General features: G+C 46.4%; 3 protein-coding genes across 4 annotated transcripts in view; all 3 read left to right on the top strand.

Moving 5' to 3' along the window:
* Positions 1–21,929, top strand: part of pvalb8 (parvalbumin 8) — a 109,306-nt gene that overhangs the window by 85,050 nt on the left and 2,327 nt on the right. The window lies entirely within an intron of this gene.
* jpt1b (Jupiter microtubule associated homolog 1b) lies at positions 363–10,052 on the top strand. Its single transcript, XM_083676905.1, has 5 exons — positions 363–577; positions 3,150–3,292; positions 6,818–6,930; positions 7,579–7,606; positions 9,276–10,052. Exons 1-5 carry the CDS (start codon positions 522–524, stop codon positions 9,422–9,424), a joined length of 489 nt encoding a protein of 162 aa, XP_083533031.1. The 5' UTR covers positions 363–521; the 3' UTR covers positions 9,425–10,052.
* Positions 18,524–21,929, top strand: part of LOC310809753 (uncharacterized protein) — a 7,525-nt gene continuing 4,119 nt past the window's right edge. For both annotated transcript variants that reach the window (XR_014554411.1, XM_083677185.1), the window contains exons 1-2: positions 18,524–18,644; positions 21,554–21,895. Coding sequence is in view for 1 of the 2 variants with exons in the window: in XM_083677185.1 (XP_083533311.1) it covers positions 18,566–18,644; positions 21,554–21,895 (421 nt within the window). In the remaining variant the exon portion in view is untranslated. The remainder of the gene's footprint in view (positions 18,645–21,553; positions 21,896–21,929) is intronic.

Here is a 21,929-nt window from a genome sequence, read left to right as displayed (position 1 = left end):
AGTGTGTCTCTCTGAGTTGTTCAATTGAGGTGAGACATCTTGATAAATTCTTTGAGTGTATAAGAAGGGTTTTGGGGTTTTATTCGTTTGTTTTTTGAGGCGAGGGGCATCGCGTATTTAGATGTATTTATTTTAGTGTCAAATAAGCATGCCTGTGGACAAGTAGAGAAGTGGTTTAGTTTGAGGGTTTTGGAAGGTCGCCTTTTCCTATTGTAAAAAAAGGAACAACGATTGACATTGAGTGGCGGGTGTTGCCGCCAATCAGAGGCGAGAAGTGAAAAGGTCCCGTCCAACCAGAGGCGAGAAGTGAAGCGGTTCTGTCCAACCAGAGCGGGTGGAAGTCGGGGGGGCTGGACCCGGGCCCCGTGGGCTGGGATAACGCGTCCACACGTCTCCGCTGGTCAGTCGGGTGGAGTCCGCATCTTGGCCTCAGTGCGGCAAGGATTTACACACTAGTTTTTTTATATATACTTTCATCAATTCACAGAGAAACCTAAAGGTAGTGACTTAGACCGACAACGATGACGACGACTACCACCTTCCAGGGGATGGAGCCCGGGGCTAAAAACAGTTCCAGGTAAGTGAATCTGGAAAAATCTTCATGGACAAAAGAAAATGGGATCCAGTTTGTTCCCCATCGCTTTCGAGCCAGTTGGCTAACTTAAGCTAGCCCGTTTAGGTCGGAGGACCAGGAGGGGTTTTGGGATCGTTGTCTGGCTGGTTTTTCGCCTTGGACGGTGAGTGAGCGTCAAGCTATGTGGATCTGAAGCTCTCTGGCTAGCTGGCGAGGTGACCACCCCACTTAAGGCCATGACATTTGATTCTGCAATGACATTTATGAGTCTGAGACACCGAGGCAAAGTTGGTTTTATATGAGATATTCGGTGGATGTCCGGGTTTCTCTCTTAAATAGCTCTTCCAGCCATCGTGGTAATCTATGGAAATGATCTGTTCGGAGTCAGACTAGTATCAGCAGGTCAGGGTAGATCTTCACCGGCTCTGATGGGTGAGGTCACCAAGTAATCATCAGTTCCCGTTCTTGTCTTGTAATAAATAATTGGCTTTATATATATTAATATATTATATATATTCAGATTGGACGCCCATTTGAGTCCTTCTTGCAACTTTGTCCAGCCCATAAGAGCCACAGTAACCGACAGAGGCTAGCTATCGCTAATGCCCAAACTTTTTGCTGGTCGGTAGGAATGAGACCCGTGGCCGTGGCCTCGTCCGTCGTCCGTCACCCCGGGGCTTTAACGAGGCTTCGCTGCAACGAGGAACTCACGTCGTCGCTCATTACGATCCTCCAAAAACGGGCTAATTTGTTGCTCAGGATGAGCCCAATCATCCTGCCCGTGAGATGAGCCAAATTGTTCACTTAGTTTGTCCTTTTATGGATGTATCCAAAACATCTGACCTAGTCGTTTTTTTTTTATTTGGATTTGATTCAAACAGTGTAAAGATATATTGACTACGGGTACACTTAGAACTTCTTTGGAGTCTACTGCTGGGAACACGCACTGCTTTTTCAGTTTTACTGCCAGAAACGGTGATGCATCAGGAGAGGAAGGGAGAGAGGGAGGAGGAGGGAGGGAGGGAGAGAATAACACGGCCCTGCCGTGGGGTTTGGCCCTGCTTTGCGCCCACCGGCACCACGACGTCATTTAAAGCGTCAAGTCATTAAGACGAAGTAGATATTTGGTCGGTAACGAATATTGGGCTGTAAACGAATATTCTGTCCCTCTGTTTTTGCTAAATTTGCCCCCAGTTGATGAAATCACAGCCAGTCAGTCCAGACGTTGGGATTTCCAGCCCACGTCGTCCACTAATTGGTCGCTAATGCGGGTTTTACTGGGGTGGGGGGGGGGGGGGGGGGGGGCGTAAGCCTCCAAATCTTAGGTCAGTTCATCTTTGCTCCAGCCAGCCTCGCTGCTGCCTGACAGTCGGACAGATCCAGACCTCTCCACCGTGACAGTCCGACTTGGCAGCGTTTGTCTAAATACTATGCGATCAAAAGGCTTTTTGTTTGACAACATCAGCCGCTCTCTTGACATCTTTACAGTCTGTCCGTAGTTTAAGCTTCGTCTGGCCGAGAGACTATCACGTTGTCCTGGTTAGAAAACGACGTCTCTCTCTCTCTCTCTCTCTCCTTGGACATATTTGCCGTTTCATTGTTGGGTGGGGTTTCTAAAACAGCCTTTTCTCTTCGCAGCCTGTGTGGAAAAGCATGAGCTCATCTGATCAGGAGGTGAAGTCTGGTTTAGGAATTACGATTAACCAGCCGTGGCAGACACTCCGTTCACCACGTTCACTGCCAATTCACACATCCATGAGCCCTTGCCTTGCACTACATGTATGTGGTTATTTTGTTGGTTTTCAGTGGGACCTGAAGTAGATTTTTGAAGCCCGTCTGTTTTGGACAGCTGCTCAGTGTCAGCTGGTGGGTTCAGCCTCTCTGTAGCTGAAACAAAAAGGGGGAGGCGGAGTGGGAGGGGTGGAGGAATGGCAAACACATCAGTTTCTGTCCTCCGCCCGACTGTCCTTTTAGTCAAGGGGGGGGGGGGGGGGGGGGGGAAGCATTCCTTTTCATTACCGTGTCCTTTCTGTTCACCAGGGAAGAGAGTGGGTAGAAAGTAGGCTTCTTTTTATGTTTTTCAATGACATTTCCCGATGTCATTTGTTTTTACCTTGACATTGTGACCTGAGAGGTCAGTGTCGATTTACGTCAAATCAAATGTCAGAATGATGATGATTGGTCTGCAATAAAGACCCCCCCCCCTCCCCGTGTATAAAACTGCAACGGAATGCCTGCTGAGCTCAGAGCAGCAGTGGCTGGCTAGCCCAGCAGATTGCAGGAGGCTGGAGTCAGCTGTAGGGAAGCGACTGTGCATATCTGTCAGTCCAACAGCCGGGGCTTAGGGAGTGGAGACCCAGCGGGTCGGTCCCGTGGGGGGGGGGGGTGGCTGGCTGGCAGGCAGGCAGGCAGGCAGGCAGTGCAGCTTCAGGACATATGTGTTTGGTGTATTGATTTCAACAAATGTGACATGGCCTCCTGTGTGTTTAGCTTGACCTGTGGGAGGGTGGGAGAGCCGGTTCAATTAGGAGTGGGGGGGGCATGACATCACTAATCCTCCATTGTTGTCCCTCAGGGTACTGCGGCCGCCGGGCGGGGCCTCAAACATCTCCTTCGGCACAGACGAAGACAAACCCCCCGCACGCAAGAACAAGATGGCCTCCAACATCTTCGCCGGGCCTGACGACCCCCACGCCCATCGGAGGAACAACCCACCTGGTAGTTACCGTTTCCGTTTCCCCTGTGGACGACCTCGTCCAGTGTTTCTTCCGTTCTCCAGCACCGTGACCGCCGATGGCACTTGTTCTTATCGTAGGTTTTACCTGCGATGACTGATGTACAGTTGATTCACATACTTTAGACAAATGTACTTATTTGTAAGTGGCTTTTGGATAAAAAAAAAACGTCTGCTAAATGACTTCGATGGGAATGTTCCTATCTGGTCTACAGTTAAGGACCAGGACAGCAGTTCCATGGTTCTGTGGCAGGGTGGATTGGACCCTCCCTGGTGTTTATGCTTCATTGTTATCCTCGCCACAGAGTAACATTCCTCACTGGAAATCCAGTTGTCAGACATCAGCCCGACACAGTCAGTTGCTCGGTTTGTGCCGTCTTGGTTTCGGATTGCCCTTGAAATGGCCAAAGAAACAGGTGGGAGTGATGAAAGGGTTTGCGTAGCCTCTGTAACAGACCAAGAGGCATTATTAAAGGGATAGTTCACCCAAATTATGAGATCACATATTTGGTTCCTTACCCTGAAAGGAGTCTGTGGACAAGGACAGACTTCAATCCTCACTTTTTTAGTTGTGTTCATCCAGCCACTTTCACTTTAAAGCTTGAAGAGGAGAGGACCAGAACTGTCAAGGTCAGGAAGTGTCATTGACAGAAATACACTCGAGCATGAATTATGGATCACGGCAAGGACTATCTAATTATCTGTGTCTGGTGCTAACTATGCAAGAATGCAGGTGTACTACACTATGTTCCCTGAGCCGGGAACTAATCTCACATGGCATCACATGTTTTCACATCATCCCCAATCCGTTTACTGGGTGTAGCTGTGTCTGTCCAGTGTGGAGGATGTGGTGTTAAAGGGGAAGTTTACCCGAAATCCATTTCCATGTGTATTTCTGGTCAATACACGACGCTTACCGTCTCCAACTGTCACCGTTTAGCGTCCGGCTGCATCACAGCTATCCTAACTCAAGGTCTGTGTTTACTTCCTAAAAGAAAAAGTGTATTTTTTTCCACTCGGCTACGTCAGTGATTCCCAGAGAGCAGCACGTGCTAGCTCTGGTGCTGCTAACAGAGCATGGCATGGGAGGGAGAGAGGCATCTTGGGAGTTGTAGTAATCGACTCAAATGAGCAATTTGGATCATCAGGACTGATGAGGGCATTCAAAGTGAGATATATAGCTTGACTCGGAGATCGTTTTAAAACGCAATTTGGTTATTTTTGTGAATGTATCTATTGATATGAATAATATGAAATGCCATTTAGCTGACGCTTTTATCCAAAGAGACTTACATTGCAGTGAGTGCATACATTTCAGTATATATGGTCCCAGCAGGAATCAAACCCACAACCTGAGCGTTGTTAGCGCCGGGCTCTACCAGTTGAGCCACAGAGGAGCAATAATGACAGTAACAAATCCACTGGATTACAGGGTAAAATTCCGTTTTAATCCCGGCCTCTGACCTCGAGCGTACAGCTGCTTGCAGTATGGCAGGCAGACGGCTTTCCTGCTATTCCACATTGTTCCAAAGTTCAAGTTCAGTTCAGCCAAACGTTCCTCACAGTCTCAGACGTCCCCCACGGATCCACCTGGCTCATTTGTGCCGTGTTTCCTTAAGTACCGGCTTGTCTGAATCCCCACAGACGATAATTTTCGCAGTGTTTCCTGATTTAGTATAGCGCATGTTTTTGACTGCTGCTCTTTTAGAACCTCCCGAGCCAAACTGCCTATGAACTCAAAATGCTGCCGAACAGGTCGGTTGCTTTTGGCTCTGTTTCTTTTCAATAGGCCTAGTGTGTGTTGAGGCCTGAACCTACTTGAACAAAGCCGGCCATGGGCAATTAACCCTGGAATGAGATGCCATGATGAAGATCGTTCCACCACATGTCAAACATGTGCTTGGAAGCCTCCCCCATACCGTGTGTGTGGAATAGGCCTATACATGCAGATTGAGACGTTCACTGTTGGTGCTATCTGAATTCGCCCGTTGGTCTCTGCTTACGTTACGGCTCGCCCAGAGACAAAAGCATGGATTGTTTTTCCCATAGCCTTTTTTGGCAGGTGGGCCCAGTCGGCCTGGAGGAGATGATGGTGATACTTCTGTGGCTTGGCTGAAGGACCCTCTCCCAACCGCACAAGAGCCACTCTGCAATCAGCCAGCAGCGCTGAGATCCCCAACATCAGCCTGGCTGTTTCTCCCTGCTAAGCCTGCCGATCTCTGAGCCTCCGGACAGACGGGGACATATATTTAGTTTTTCCAAATATCTTGTTTTGAATGTGACGGTACAGTGGCTATCATAGTCAATCTGAGTTGGCTTAGTGTTGCTGGCCACATCCAGTACGTCAGTCCTCCACTGGGCCAGCCGTGGTATAGAAGCAGTCATTCAGCAACGCCTGAATAACTAATGGAGAGCTTTATAATGGAGCCCTTGTGGCGCTCGACAACACTGATTCATTTCACTTCATTAACAAGTAGGCGGGTGAGATATCGACTGAACCGGACCCTCTGTGTCCCGTCTTTGTTCCAGATAGCAGCAGGACCCGTCCCTGTGGTCCAGCTGTTGCCCTACGCGGGGGGTCGGATGGGCTGTTAAAAAGCCGGCCGAACGGCCGGTTTGGTGCCCTTTGGGCGAGAGGAGTCTGTGGGGTTATGAGAGTTTTGGCACAGTGTGAATCTGGACGACAGCCACTGCTTTAGCTGTTGGGCCTGTGACGGCGGGGGGGGGGGCAGGCAGGCGGGGGGGGGGGGGGGGGGGATAGGCAGGCAATCGGATTTGGTGCCTGAAAACATGTTTTGCCATTTTCTCATGTAATTTGGGCAAGTCCAATCCTGTAATATTGAGCTGTGGGACGTCTGAGGGGATCAGGGACCAGAGGAGAGAGTGCTGCTCAGCTAAGCTCACCCTGCAGCCGGTCCCTCAGGGACGCCGCCACTCTTTTACAGCGCTCAGAGTTCACTTATCAGTGACTGATTCAGACATAAAACTCTTTGACCTTGAACTAACAAAGCATGAAGGGAAAATGAATTGTAGCCTGGTTGACTGGGGAGCCTGGTTGACCGCGTCAGAGTCTTGCTTACAACCTGTTACATGGTTGTCGTGCACCTCAGACCAGCTGAACTGTTACAAAAACAACATTCCTCAAGAATCAGTCGGTGTACATACATTTGTACATCCAAAAAAGGCTTCATGAATTCCAGACTTTACCTTCTTCTGCTGAAAGCCCTATTTGACTAATGTCCGCTTAATAACCAGACCCAAACTAAACTGCTTCTAACGTTAGAAATATGATGATCAGGTGCAAAAGCAGGATGCCATTTGATAGGCAACACCTTGAAGTTGTGTGTGGATACGCTCAGATCATAGTTCAGAATAACATACTACACATGACAAGGAGATGAAGTCATCAAGAATTTAGTTAATCAAATGAAAGCAGAATTTGGACCCAATTATGGGCCTGTCTGGCTTTAAAGAACTGAACTGTGTGATGTTGTTGTGTCTGTGTGTAGGAGGAACCCCCAGCGGTGTGCTCTGTGGAGAACCGTCCGCCCCCCTGAGACGGTGTCAGCAGCCCCCCCTCTTCCCCGAAGAGCTGACGGACACCCCCAATGCTGCTGCAGGGGTAACACACACACACACCTGACACCTCCAATGCTGCTGCAGGGGTAACACACACACACACACACACCTGACACCTCCAATGCTGCTGCAGGGGTAACACACACACACACCTGACACTCCCAATGCTGCTGCAGGGGTAACACACACACACACACACACACACACACCTGACACCCCCAATGCTGCTGCAGGGGTAACTTCATGGACTTTGTCTCGGATTTCCTCTTTACAAATACCATCATACACACACACACACGTGACCATGACTGCATTACTGGGTGGAATGTGGGCGTTGTTCTCTGGGATCACATGGGTTACTCTACCACTCTGCTGTGGATGACTCTTGGTTCTGTATAGGACTGACAGAACACGCCCCTGACGCCTTACTTTGTTTCTCTTGACCAAAGCGCTCTGGTTAACGAGGTGTGGTCACACACACACACACACACACACACACGGGGTCGACCGTGAAACCTCAGTTTGACGGTTGTTCCCCTCATGCGTCTGGGTTGTCAAGAGAAATAACGTACCACGTTAGCTCCGGCGCTTACCGGAAGCTATGCCCTGATTTGGTGTTTTATGATCTTGCTCTTGACCTGATCTTTCCTGAGTCTGTTATTTCTGACTGTTTTCGTTGTCTCTCTTGCAGGGTGAGGAGTACGAACAGGCGAACGATGGTGAGTGTCTGTCTGTGCGGCTGTTGTGAGTGTCTGTACGGCTGTTGTGTTGCGCTCAACCTTTCTCCAGCACGGTCCCCTCTTTTGAGATTATTGTTTTTCAAGAGACCTTCAATTCTCTAATGACAGGATGAGAGGAGACTCTGCATTCCTCTCTCTCTCTCTCTCCAGAATAAGTGGAATGGAGTCGGTCTGAAAGTCGAGCATAACTGTTTGAATTATGTGTTCTAGTTTCTCTCTCCCCCCCTCTCTCTCTCTCTCTCCCCCTCCCCCTCTCTCTCCCTCTCTCCCCCTCTATCTCTCTCTGAGCCATCTGTAAACAGCAGTGCATGACACACATTAGTTAAAGAACGACCACAATGAGGCCCTGATGGTAGACTGGCAGATAATTCCACCCTTCCTGCCTTTCTAAAATGGAGGCTCGTCAGGGGCTGAGTCTGTCCTTTGAAACCGGATTTCTTTTCTACCCATGGTTTTGTAGCGGCCTTCCTTTCTGTAGGACACGCCTTGTGGTCCGCTGGCGATCCCAGCTTCTCTGATGCGCGTGGCGTGGCGACCTGTGGTGTAATGCCGTTCTTATGAAGAGCTGTTTGTTAATTTGCAGGTGCATGTAGTCACTGGCTGTCTTCCGCCGTAGAGAAAAGACCCGTCTTTTCAGGGTACACCTGGACTCTTCCTCCTCAGACCTCCTCCACCCCCCCTCCTCTCCTCTCCTCTCCTCTTCAGACCTCTCCACCCCCCTAACACCCTCTATCCATCCCCCCCTCCTCTCCTCAGACCTCTCCACCCCCTAACACCCTACATTACCAGTAAAAAAAAAATAAAAATAAAAACCCTCATCCTTTCTCTAGCACCGTGACTGCCGACGACACAGGTTTTACCAGCGGTGACGGTTGTAGAGTTGATTCACTTACTTTAGACAAATGTGCTTGTTGTAAGTCGCTTTGGATGAAAGTGTCTGCTAAATGACTGATGTTAAATATGAGAGCACGGCTGTATCGGGGGTCACATGTCCCAGCATTTAGACAGTAATACTGGTGTCTATTTGCTGCTTGGACAAGCACAGTGCATGTCGGGGAGTTAAAAATACAGAAGCGATGATTAACTCACCAACTTAATTCCGGAACACTCGCCACCTAGAGTGCTTTTATGTGGCGCTTACCGATTGGCTACCAAACGAAGCATCATCATTGATGCGTTTTTGGTGAATAAAGTCACCCTCGGCACTCTGGGATGTTGACCGTTTGGGCGGCTTTACTCACCGTCGGCACTAAACCAGTTAAAGCCCTCATCTACACGGTAATTCAATGGCTCTCACAAAGTGGGTCCTACAGCGTTTTCAGAGCCTAATGGGCAACAGGAGCCTTCCCCTTCAGCCTGTGATTTCATTACAGAGGAGCTTCGCCTCAGAACAGCCGTTGGAGTTGGATTGATTGATTGACTGCTGTGATGGTTTCATATTCAGTCCCATTTTATTATACTGGGAGCATTTCATGTGTGTGACACTTAAGGTTCCTCTGTTGATGGTCGTTTATACTGGTGTGTGTGTGGTTGTGTTGTACAGTAGTGTGTGTTATACTGTTGACTGTAACTGTGTTCCTCTGTGGTTGTGTTGTACAGGTATGTGTGTGATAGTTAACTGTAACTGTGTGTTGTGGTTGTGTTACAGTAGACTGTGCTGAGGAACCGGAGGCGGTCCAGGAGCAGAAGGAGGAGGAGTCACCACAGCCCTCCGCCCCTTCGGGGGCTGCCCCCGCCCCTGCCGCCTCCGGCCGGAGAAACCCCCCCGGGGGCAAGTCCAGCCTCATCCTGGGCTGAGAAACCCCCCCGGGGGCAAGTCCAGCCTCATCCTTGGAACTTTTTTTTTATTTTTTTGAAAAAAAAAGATTTACCCTCCCACCCCACCTTCCCCCCCCCTACCGCCCCCGATGTCCCTGTTGGACCGCTAACTCACTCACATTCGCTAGCTCCCACCACACCTCTGCTATGCCCCTCTGAGCCATGGAATGTGCCCCCCCCCCCCTCCTGCCCTCCAACCTTTTGTTTTGCTCCCTTTTTCTATTAAAAGAAGGAAACCGTTGACAGAAGCACTTTATGTATCTCTCCCCCCCTCCCTCTTTCAGCCCCTCCTGTAGCGCACCGCGCCGCTGGAAAAGGCTTGACGTTCAGCTTTGTCTCTCGTCTCCCCTGCCCGCCCCCCCCGTTGTAAATGGTAAAAAAAGAAAAGAAAAAAAAAAAAAAAAAGATTTGATGCGTGAATTTCTAAGTACAATAAAGATTGATATGAATTTGTTGCTGTTGCTCCTTGTTTTGTTTTTACTCTGAATTAAAAACGGATCAGTAACCTTTATCTTTCTTTCCCAAAAGGTATTTTATGACATTTTTAGTGACACCGTCTCCCAAACTTTACACTTGCACTGCAAAAATTGAAAGTCCAAAGTAATGCACTGGTCAACCAGCCACGCTTGCACCAACCCCCCCCCCCCCCCCCCCCCCAAAAAAAAACTAAAAGAAATACAATGAAGGTTATTTTTTTGAGGGGGGGGGGCAGTCCCACTCTCTCTCAGTCCCACTCTCTCTCAGTCCCACTCTTGTATGTATTGGACAGAGACAGTGTCAGGAGATCAGGAGAGTCAGGAGGAGAGGGGATGTCAGCAGGGCGTGGGCCGGATTCCAACCCATGCCGTCATGGGCGTATGTGTGCACTGTAGCCTGTGGTGCTTGACCTACTGGACCACCCCAGGCCATGGGGCTAGACCTACTGGACCACCCCAGGCTGTGGTGCTTGACCTACTGGACCACCCCGGGCCATGGTGCTAGACCACTGGACCACCCCAGGCCGTGGGGCTAGACCTACTGGACCACCCCAGGCCATGGTGCTAGACCACTGGACCACACCAAGCCGTGGGGCTAGACCTACTGGACCACCCCAGGCCATGGTGCTAGACCACTGGACCACACCAAGCCGTGGGGCTAGACCACTGGACCACCCCAGGCCATGGTGCTAGACCACTGGACCACCCCAGGCCATGGTGCTAGACCACTGGACCACCCCAGGCCACCTCCTTTTAAATTCTTGAGGGGAAGTGCATCGGTGTTCATCGGAACAATAGTGACAGGAACTACTGAAGCCAAAAGGGAACCAGGCGAAGCCTCTCTGTTATTTTTTCTGACCACACGAGCAGTGTATTGTTTTGTGACAAGGGTACATTTTATTTTGGCGGGAACCTCACGTTGAAGGTGCCTGTTCGGTTAGAAAAGTTTCCATCCATTGTGCCGTTTGCATATCAGTGTTTGACACCATTAAAATCAATCGTAACAGAATGACACTGTCTGTCCACATGGTGGCGCTGGTACTCGGTAATCTACAGCAGGCCTTTACATGGTATAGTTTTACTGATTTTAATGACTTGACAGGACCTGAGTACCAATCCATACTATTCTCAAAGATAAAGTAGAGACTTCACTTGACGAGTCAACTTGAGACGGGTGACGTCAGAGTTGCGGCCGTCCCAAGCGTCCCGTTTAGCATTTCCCGTCCCTGCTTGCCAATAACGATATGATCCACTTCCATTTACATTTTACATTTACATTTATGGCATTTAGCAGACGCCTTTATCCAAAGCGACTTACAACAAATACATTCGTTCAAGTAAGTGAATCATCTATCCATCAGTCATCATAAGATAAAGTCATCAATGCTCGGACCAGGGGCCATAGGCAGTCACAATGCTAGAAGAAGGAACAAATATTATTATTATTTTTATTCTTATTAATAGGAGAGAAACGTGTACAGGGGGGTAGTGGGGGTGAAGAGGTCGTTAGAGGTTGTGACACCCTGATCCGGACCACGGGGATGCCTCCTCCCTTTCTGTTGGAGAATGGAAAGCATGCAGATCAACCAGTGGAAATGGAGAAGTGAAACTACTTAATTATCATCATTCCTAATGAACGACACGAAGACGACGTCTGGGATTTAGAGAGTTTCTTCAGAGTACCTCGTCAACGGTAGGTTATTCAGGTTATTCGATCTGACACGATAACCCACTTATTTATGCTTATACAATTGCTTTGTTTAAAAGTGCGACGTCGTAAAGAGAAGTGGATTACCCTTCTTGTTTTACCTTAGGCAACGCATATGTTTCCATATTTCATTGTCGATGTGCAATTTAGCAGAATCCAGATTTTTTTGTCCAAGTTACAAACTAGAACACACAACACAACTGGCAAAACTTTTTATGTTGTTTTATTGTTGTGTTAACATGTCTCACCTTTGGACATTTGAGATGTAAATTAATTTATTAATTTTATTGTTATTTGTTTTACAGTCCATACATAATATGGTATCCATTATCTTGCAGAGTTGGGATGCGCTCCTGATCTCCAGGTCACCAGGTCACCTCTGGCCAGGATGCAACCCTACGTTGCTCTGTCAAGTTTAGCGAAGATGTGACTATAGACCTGTTAGTGTGGAAGCCTCAGAACAAGCCCCTCGCAAAAAATCTTGGCATGCTTCTAGACCCTGATTTGAATTTTGAATCACACATCAGTAATATCACTAAAAACGCTTTTTATCACCTTAGAAATATAACCAAAGTGAAACCATTTCTCTCCCAGGCAGATGCTGAGAGACTTATGCATGCGTTTATCACTAACAGGTTAGATTACTGCAATGCTCTCTTCTCTGGTCTAACTAAAAAAACTATAAACAAGCTACAGTTCATTCAGAATGCAGCAGCACGTGTATTAACCAAGACCAGGCGAAGAGCACACATCTCTCCTGTCTTAAAGTCTCTTCATTGGCTGCCTGTCAGTTTTAGAATTGATTTCAAGATCCTTTTACTGGTGTTCAAATCTCTAAATGGTCTAGCGCCTGAATACCTGTCAGATATGCTTTCAGTTTACAGTCCATCGAGACCTCTCAGGTCCTCTGACACTGGTCTTTTAATCATACCCAGGGCGAGGCAATACGGGGAGGCAGCTTTTAGTGTCTATGGTCCTCGCCTCTAGAATAACCTACCTCATGAGCTCATGGTGTCACAATCCATTAACACTTTTAAAAAGAAACCTCAAGACACACCTTTTTAGCTCAGCTTTCTCTTAACCCATTAACACTTCTATTATTGTTTTCTTTTTATTTACCCTCTTAATCCATTATTGTTTCTATTTCTATTCTATTCTCTATGTATGTATGTATGTATGTATGTATGTATGTATGTATGTATGTATGCTTGTATGTATATATGTATGTATGTATGTATGTATGTATGTATGTATGTATGTATGTATGTATGTATGCTTGTATGTATATATGTAGGTATGTATATATGTAGGTATGTATGTATGTATGTATGTATGTATGTATGTATGTATGCTTGTATGTATATATGTAGGTATGTATGTATGTATGTATGTATGTATGCTTGTATGTATATATGTATGTATGTATGTATGTATGTATGTATGTATGTATGTATGCTTGTATGTATGTATGTATGTATGTATGTATGTATGTATGTATGCTTGTATGTATGTATGTATGTATGTATGTATGTATGTATGTATGTGTGTATGTATGTATGTATGTATGTATGTATGTATGTATGTATGTATGTATGTATGTGTGTATGCTTGTATGTATGTATGTATGTATGTATGTATGTATGTGTGTATGTATGTATGCTTGTATGTTCTGTACTTATGTGTTTTCAATTTTACTGTTAAGCACCTTGTATTGCAATTTTGTATGAAAGGCGCTATATAAATAAAGCTTGGTTGATTGATTGATTGATTGATTGATTGATTGATTGATTGATTGATTCTGCTGAATGACCTATTTGACTAATGTCCGCCTTAAAAACCAGACCCAAACTAAACTGCTTGTAACATTAGAATTATAATGATCAGATGCAAAAGCAGGATGCTATTTAAGAACACCTTGAGGTTTTGTGTTCAGACCTCAGTTCAGAATAACATACTACACATGACAAGGCCCGTCTGGCTTAAGAGGTTCTGATCCCCACAGAAAGATACATTCCTACTCTGGGCTGAAGCCTCATGTCAGTGTTACTCCCACTACACAAGCACCTCCACCCGTCTGCAGTCATGACTGTATGCCCCCCTTAACTCATTCAGTGCCGAGGGCGAATAAAGTTTCCCAAACTGTCAACATTATAGAGTGCCAAGGGTGACTTTATTCACCCAAAAATGCATAAACGATTATGCTTAATTTTTTGGAGCCAATCAGAGTGTTGTTGCTAGGTAAACACCACATAGAACACTTGGAACACTCTAGGTGCTGAGTGTTCCGGAATTCTTTGGCAGTTGGTGAGTTAAGCCACTTGGTACTTGTGAGTGACAGACGTTGCATTGATGACTTAGTGCCTCTAGGGGGCACCCCAGTAAGCTTCTTCCTGAGGAGGTGGCGACAGCTCAAGGGTACAGGAAGGTCGTACCTTAGGAAGGGATGATTTCAGGCCAGTCTAGTACAAAATCCTGTCATCGTTGATGTCAAGGCTGTGTCCCAGTGCTTTTAACCCACTCATTGGAAGTAATTGAGAGAGACAGGCTGCTGTCTACAGTAAGCTTGGTAGAACCAGTATGACATTCTGGCCTTCAGCCCCGACCAATCAGGGTGCTCTAAAAAACGATGGTGGAGGTCCAGTTTGGATTTCTGATTGTTTCAATGTTGACCCCAATCGTTACACGTTTGTTTTGCGCCATGGTTTCAAGAGGAGAAAGAACAGACTGGGATGTGAAGTGAAACTGAGTGGACGTAGCGGTCATGCTGGGTCCATCAGGCTAGGCTACCGGCAGTCATGTTACAGTCAAGTTCGTATCACATTTTCTCACAACTCACCAACTGCCAAACAATTCCGGAACACTCACCACGAGAGGGCCAAGTGTTCTATGTGGTGTTTACCTAGCAACAACACTCTGATTGGCTACTAAATACAGCATCATAATTTATGATTTTTTTTTGGTGAATAAACTCACTAATTTGGGCGACTTTATTCAGCCTCGGCACTGAATGAGTTCATGATTTCATGTCACCTATGGTTTGGTGTGACAGAACCCCGTCGCAAGGATCCTGAAGATCCTGCACCTCAAAAGGGTACGGAGAGTAAGCAATACATGGGGGTGGCTGTGGTTGTGGTCGTAGGACCTCTGTGGTTGTGGTCGTAGGACCTCTGTGGTTGTGGTCGTAGGACCTCTGTGGTTGTGGTCGTAGGACCTCTGTGGTTGTGGTCGTAGGACCTCTGGCCATTGGACTGCTGCTTCTCAACCTGTTCCACAGCCGCTGGCCCCGACGTGAGTACCGAGGTTTGGACTTCCCATGCCGAGAGAGGAATGCAGAGGTCTTTAGAGATTAGAGAAAGTACTTCCTGTCCTGGATAGACGCCAGGCTGTTGCTATAGACTAAGTGGACTGGAGTCGTTCGTCAGACTGGAGGTCGAGCGTTCTTATAGCTTGACATCATCCAGCGATATGACCGCTGCTGAATTAATTAATTAATTAATTAATTATTACACCCTTTCCATCCCATCCACCAAATTCTTCAGGAAGGTCAAAGTACCAGACTCAGTCATATAATTAATCTGACCTCATCATCATCATCATCATCATCATCATCATCATCATCATCATCATTAACATCATAACCATGTTGATATCGTCAGTCTAATACAGTGTCTATCTGTCATGAGAGAGTCTGTAGGTGAACACCTCTCTCTCTCTCTCTGTCCCTCTCTCTGTCCCTCTCTCTCTCTCTCTCTCTCTCTCTGTCCCTCTCTCTCTCTCTCTCTCTCTCTCTCTCTGTCCCTCTCTCTCTCTCTCTCTCTCTCTGTCTCTCTCTCTGTCTCTCTCTCTGTCTGTCTCTCTGTCTCTCTCTCTGTCTCTCTCTCTTTCTCTGTCTCTCTCTCCCTCTCTCTCTCTCTCTCTCTCTCTCTCTCTGTCTCTCTCTCTGTCTCTCTCTCTGTCTGTCTCTCTGTCTCTCTCTCTGTCTCTCTCTCTTTCTCTGTCTCTCTCTCCCTCTCTCTCTCTCTCTCTCTCTCTCTCTCTCTCTCTCTCCCTCTCTCTCTCTCTCTCTCCCTCTCTCTCTCTCTCTCTGTCTCTCTCTGTCTCTCTCCCTCTCTCTCTCTCTCTCTCTCTGTCTCTCTCCCTCTCTCTCTCTCTCTCTCTCTCTCTCTCTCTCTGTCTCTCTCGCTCTCTCTGTCTCTCTCCCTCTCTCTTCTCTCTCTCTCTCTCTCTCTCCCTCTCTCTCTCTCTCTCTCTCTCTCTCTCTCTCTCTCCCCCTGTGTGTCTGTGAGGAGTGTATTTTCCTGCTGCCAAACCTACAGGCTTAAACTTGAAACTTGTGTTCTGAGTTTGTGGGCGGATATGAACACAAAGGTACATGGTTTTTTTTGTGCCGGTGTTGTGAGGGCCGGTGTTTACTGCAAATAGTTAACAGCTCCCTCCTATCAGGCATTCTTCCAAAGGCTTTGAAAACTGCATTTATTGAGCCTCTACTAACAAAGTGTAGTCTGGACGCTTCTGTAATTAGCAACTACAGACCTATATCAAATCTACCCTTTATAAGTAAAATAATTGAAAAAGTTGTCTACCAACAACTTAACAACTTTTTAACTTCAAATAGTTTCTTAGACAAATTCCAATCAGGTTTTCGACCCCGTCACAGACCCCATCACAGACCCCGTCACAGACCCCGTCACAGACCCCATCACAGACCCCATCACAGCACTTCAATACCACTAGACAGACTGGAGAACTGGGTTGGACTCTCTGGCACGGTCTTAGATTGGTTCAGGTCCTATCTGCAAGACAGGGACTATTTTGTTTCCATTGACAACTACACATCTGAGCGAACCAGCATGACGTGTGGGGTACAAAAGAACAACACCGCGTACCATAACTATGTGGACGACACTCAATTAACTTCCGGAAGATCTTAGATCAGCCCCAACTTTTATGTTTGCCTTTGCCTTAAATTAAAACTAAATTGCTGCTAATAACCCTAACTCTGACCCTAAAATGCACTGTGACTTTTTAAAACTTTTTTTTAATGTCTTTTATACTTTTTTTATAATTTTTTTATGCTCTTTCCTTGTTATCTATTTCATGTAAAGCACTTTGAATTGCCTCTGTGTATGAAATGTGCTATATAAATAAACTTGCCTTGCCTTAAGTGTTTCCTCTCTACACAGAGCAAGTTTATTATGTTTATTTCTAAGAAACATTTGAATCACAATATGTGAAATGTCACCCAACACACTACAGCAGTATCACAGACTTACTGTTTGTGTTTCTGAGATCTGAACTTTGAGATGATCCTTTGGGCCCTCAAACTGTGATTGTCACGTCTAGGAATACATTTTCACGTCGCTGAGAAGAACTTTCCAACTTGCCATTTTTCATCGATTTCTGAACACAATTTAAGCTGGTTTGAACCCTGACATTTTGATCCAGTGTGAGAAAAGTTGCACATGTTCCTCTGATAATTTTTCTATTTATGTGTCTCACATGTCAACCACTAGAGGGCGCTTCACGGCCGGGGGTTATGAGAGATGTCTACCTTGGCTTGGCCTTGTTTTTAGTGTCATGGTGACGAGGATGTTCTGTCTGTGGTACACCGTGGCCCAATTCTCAGTTGTTGTAAACTCCATTTCTCCCACGTCTTCCTCTCGCCTTCTTAAAGCACACGGGAGGAGAAGCTCGAGGTTCATCCCCTTAGATGTTCTCCTCTGACGCGTTGAGAAGAAAGTGAGTGGAGGATACAAGCAGACCGCCATTGTGAATAAGAATGTGTTGTCATAAGAATGACTAACCACTAACCATCCACTGAGAAAGGGCCGGTAGTCACCTGATCCCAGCTTGCACTGAGAGAGCATCAAGCTAGAGTTAGAATATCTGTCACAGAAATAAACTGACCTATGTTAATATATTCAACTGCTGCCTTCACAGAAATAAACAGACCGATGTTAATATATTCAACTGCTGCCTTCACAGAAATAAACTGACCTATGTTAATATATTCAACTGCTGCCTTCACAGAAATAAACTGACCTATGTTAATATATTCAACTGCTGCCTTCACAGAAATAAACTGACCTATGTTAATATATTCAACTGCTGCCTTCACAGAAATAAACTGACCTATGTTAATATATTCAACTGCTGCCTTCACAGAAATAAACTGACCTATGTTAATATATTCAACTGCTGCCTTCACAGAAATATGTCACACCAACAAGATGGAGAGACTAAGTGGAGGAGAGAGTTTCAGCCACTTGCTTAATTTTAAAGATAACATTTCTGTCTTTGATGAGTTTTAGGTAAGTTTCAGTTCCAAATCAGCAGCACATGCAATTTTATATTTTCATGCGTCTTATTATTTTCCTGTTCATATAGTCCTCAACAAATCATCTTATCACGTGGTATCAGGAGATTAATATAACCGTACTACCTCAATAACTGAACTTTCCAGTTTGCATAATTGCACTGCTACATTTGCACTGTTTTATTATTATTATTGCTGCTATTTTATTTTATGCCTTAAATTTTGCTGTCTTGTACATTTGTTTAGTATATATTGTATATTCTTTAGTATTGTATATTTTACATTGGTTGGCATTCTGCGGACAGCAAAGCAAGAATTTCGTTGTACAGTGAAACATGTTTTCTGCTGTGCATATGATAATAAACACTTTGAATCTTGAATCTTGAATCTTGAATCTTGTAGTTTGTTGTTCACCTCTCTCTCTCTCTCTCTCTCTCTCTCTCTCTCTCTCTCTCTCTCTCTCTCCACAAAAACAAGCACCTGAAAGTTCACTGAGTGTTCTTGTGATGTATTTGTAGAGAGGCAGAGGCGCAGGCAGACAGACACATTTCCTGTTGTTTGAAGGCTCTGTGTGTAGCTGTAGCTGTAGTGAGGAGTCAGTGTTGTCTTTGCGTTTCAGGATGTCTGCTCCCTCTCTGTGGTTCATCCTCTCCCTCATCCTCTCCCTCTCCCTCTCCCATGGTGCACTGGCTGGGACAGGTGAGTGGCGTTCCTTTCATGGAGTGTTCTGTTCATGGAGTGTTCTGTTCATAGAGTGTTCTTTTCATGGAGTGTTCTGTTCATAGAGTGTTCTGTTCATGGAGTGTTCTGTTCATGGAGTGTTCTGTTCATAGAGTGTTCTGTTCATGGAGTGTTCTGTTCATGGAGTGTTCTGTTCATAGAGTGTTCTTTTCATGGAGTGTTCTGTTCATGGAGTGTTCTGTTCATGGAGTGTTTGGATGATTTTCTATGGGCAGGAGGAGGATATTCCTTTGACTTTAGTTTAGTTTATTTGACAATTTTAAAAGCAAGCACACATATTACGAACAACCGCATGTACATCAATACAATGTTTGAGGATATTACACAAAGTCCAACAGTTAAGAGTCTCCTCTGTGGCTCAGTTGGTAGAGCACGGCGCTAACAATGCTTAATTTGGGGGTTCGATTCCTGCTGGGACCATATATACTGACAAATATATGCACTCACTGCAATGTAGGTTAATTTGGATAAAAGCATCGGTGAAATATTATATATTAATAATCCCGTTGTGGGGCGCTTACGTAACCATATTAGCATATCTTGCATGTCGTCCCTCCGCCACTGTTTTTGGTAAACAGCTGAGGGACCGGGCTTGAGAAATGTAACCACTCTCAAATTCATAGACGTAGGTGTGGATGTGAGGACTGACCATTCATGAGATTGGACATTTTAAACATGTTTTTGTAATAGTTTCTGCGCAGAGCAGAAACCACCACAGTCTTTAACGATTCATGAAATCAATACCTAAGGCGTTGTTTTCTCGTCCCAATTCTCATGTTTGTTTTGTAACCGTTGTATAAAAGCAATAAGGCCCTCAAGTCTGTGCTTTATGGTGAGTAAAGTGACAGCTGAAGGGCGTGACGTTATTAACGTGATGTTATTCACCATAAAGAACATCCTCTTGTGGGTAAAGTGACAGCTGAGGGGCCACAACGTGACGTTATTCACCATAAAGAACATCCTCTTGTGCCTTAATGCTTAATTACATTGTTTACAAACAATGGAGTAAAACAAGCTGATATTTGGGGTTCTGATGGGGTAAGACCTCATGAGGCATGTATAAGTTATATTCTTCAAGAATCAATGTCAAATATCATTAATTTCAATGTCTAAAAATGGATGTACCAATCCCAGATCGTCCCTTTATGGCAATTGTCTCAGCAAGATTGGCAATTACAATGAATTACAGTATGGCAAGGAAGATTCAAAAAGCATAAGATATTTACAGTTTACATTGAATCGGCAGGAGGAGTCATTCAAAGGGCTCACAACTCAGGAGACAGCTTTCAATCTTCCTGAAGCTGAAGAGCAAGGAAGTTGTTTTTATAAAGGCAGCTCATTCTACCCAGGAAAAACTAAAGGACATGTCTGGTGAATTTTCAAATGGGTTAAAATTTGGTGTGGCCTGGGGTGGTCCAGTGGTCTAGCACCATGGCCTGGGGTGGTCCAGTGGTCTAGTACCATGGCTTGGGGTGGTCCAGTGGTCTAGTCCCATGGCTTGGGGTTGTCCAGTGGTCTAGCACCATGGCCTGGGGTGGTCCAGTGGTCTAGCACCATGGCCTGGGGTGGTCCAGTGGTCTAGCACCATGGCCTGGGGTGGTCCAGTGGTCTAGCACCATGGCCTGGGGTGGTCTAGTGGTCTAGTACCATGGCCTGGGGTGGTCCAGTGGTCTAGCACCATGGCCTGGGGTGGTCCAGTGGTCTAGCACCATGGCCTGGGGTGGTCCAGTGGTCTAGCACCATGGCCTGGGGTGGTCTAGTGGTCTAGTACCATGGCCTGGGGTGGTCCAGTGGTCTAGTACCATGGCTTGGGGTGGTCCAGTGGTCTAGCACCACGGCCTGGGGTGGTCCAGTGGTTTAACACCATGGCCTGGGGTGGTCCAATGGTCTAACACCAAGGCCTACAGTGCATACATATGACCATGTCAGCATGGGTTAGAACCCGGCCCACGCCCTGCTGACATCCCCTCTCCTCCTCACTTTCTGTCTTTCTCTACTGCCCCTCTCCAAAAAAATAACCATGTTATTTTATAACATGTAAAATGTTTGGTTTGGGTTAAGGTTAGGGTCACAGTTTAAGGTTAGGGTTAAGGTTAGGGTCACAGTTTAAGGTTAGGGTTAAGGTTAGGGTCACAGTTTAAGGTTAGGGTTAAGGTTAGGGTCACAGTTTAAGGTTAGGGTTAAGGTTAGGGTCACAGTTTAAGGTTAGGGTTAAGGTTAGGGTCACAGTTTAAGGTTAGGGTTAAGGTTAGGGTCACAGTTTAAGGTTAGGGTTAAGGTTAGAGTCAGTTTTAGGTGTTGACTTAGATGGGCTGTCAATTGGATGCCGGTCAGGAATGTCCCTTCAGTTTCACCTCATTCCGCTGGAAGGAATGTCCCTCTTCCAGCTGAACCTCCTGAACCTGTACAGACTGGTCTCTCCTCTCTGAACCTCCTGAACCTGTACAGACTGGTCTCTCCTCTCTGAACCTCCTGAACCTGTACAGACTGGTCTCTCCTCTCTGAACCTCCTGAACCTGTACAGACTGGTCTCTCCTCTCTGAACCTCCTGAACCTGTACAGACTGGTCTCTCCTCTCTGAACCTCCTGAACCTGTACAGACTGGTCTCTCCTCTCTGAACCTCCTGAACCTGTACAGACTGGTCTCTCCTCTCTGAACCTCCTGAACCTGTACAGACTGGTCTCTCCTCTCTGAACCTCCTGAACCTGTACAGACTGGTCTCTCCTCTCTGAGAAGACAAAACATGGGCAGGTGATATGACCTGTCCAGAAAAAAGTGCTGACTGTGTGTGTGTGTGTTTCCAAACGTGTGTGTGTGTGTGTGTGTGTGTGTGTGTGTGTGTGTGTGTGTGTGTGTGTGTGTCTAGAAGTGAACGGGATTGTGCGGCTGAAGCACGGAGACACCATCACCATCACCTGCAGACAGCCTGCAGATCAGCCCCAGCAGCAGTCCCTCACCCTGCTCACGGGCCTGTTCAAGGAGACGGACGTCCTCCACCTCAGCCAGAACAGCGACAAATTCACCCTCAACAAACGCTTCAGCAGTCGGGTGGTGAGAGACGGCTCACTGGACAACCTGGACATCACCATCACAAACCTGACCGTGGGGGACACCGGCGTCTACTGGTGCACGTACAGTCGCTTCGACTCCACAAGCAGCGTCGAGGTGAAGACAGAGGGTACAGGGGCTGTTCTGCTGGTGGTGGATGGTGAGTGGTTTTTTTTTTTTTTACCGCAAATGTT

This window comes from Argentina silus, assembly GCF_951799395.1.
Source record: "Argentina silus genome assembly, chromosome: 9".
Classification (NCBI taxonomy): domain Eukaryota; kingdom Metazoa; phylum Chordata; class Actinopteri; order Argentiniformes; family Argentinidae; genus Argentina; species Argentina silus.
The sequence above is the reverse complement of the archived record's forward strand: the minus strand, read 5'-3'. Positions and strand labels throughout refer to the sequence as shown.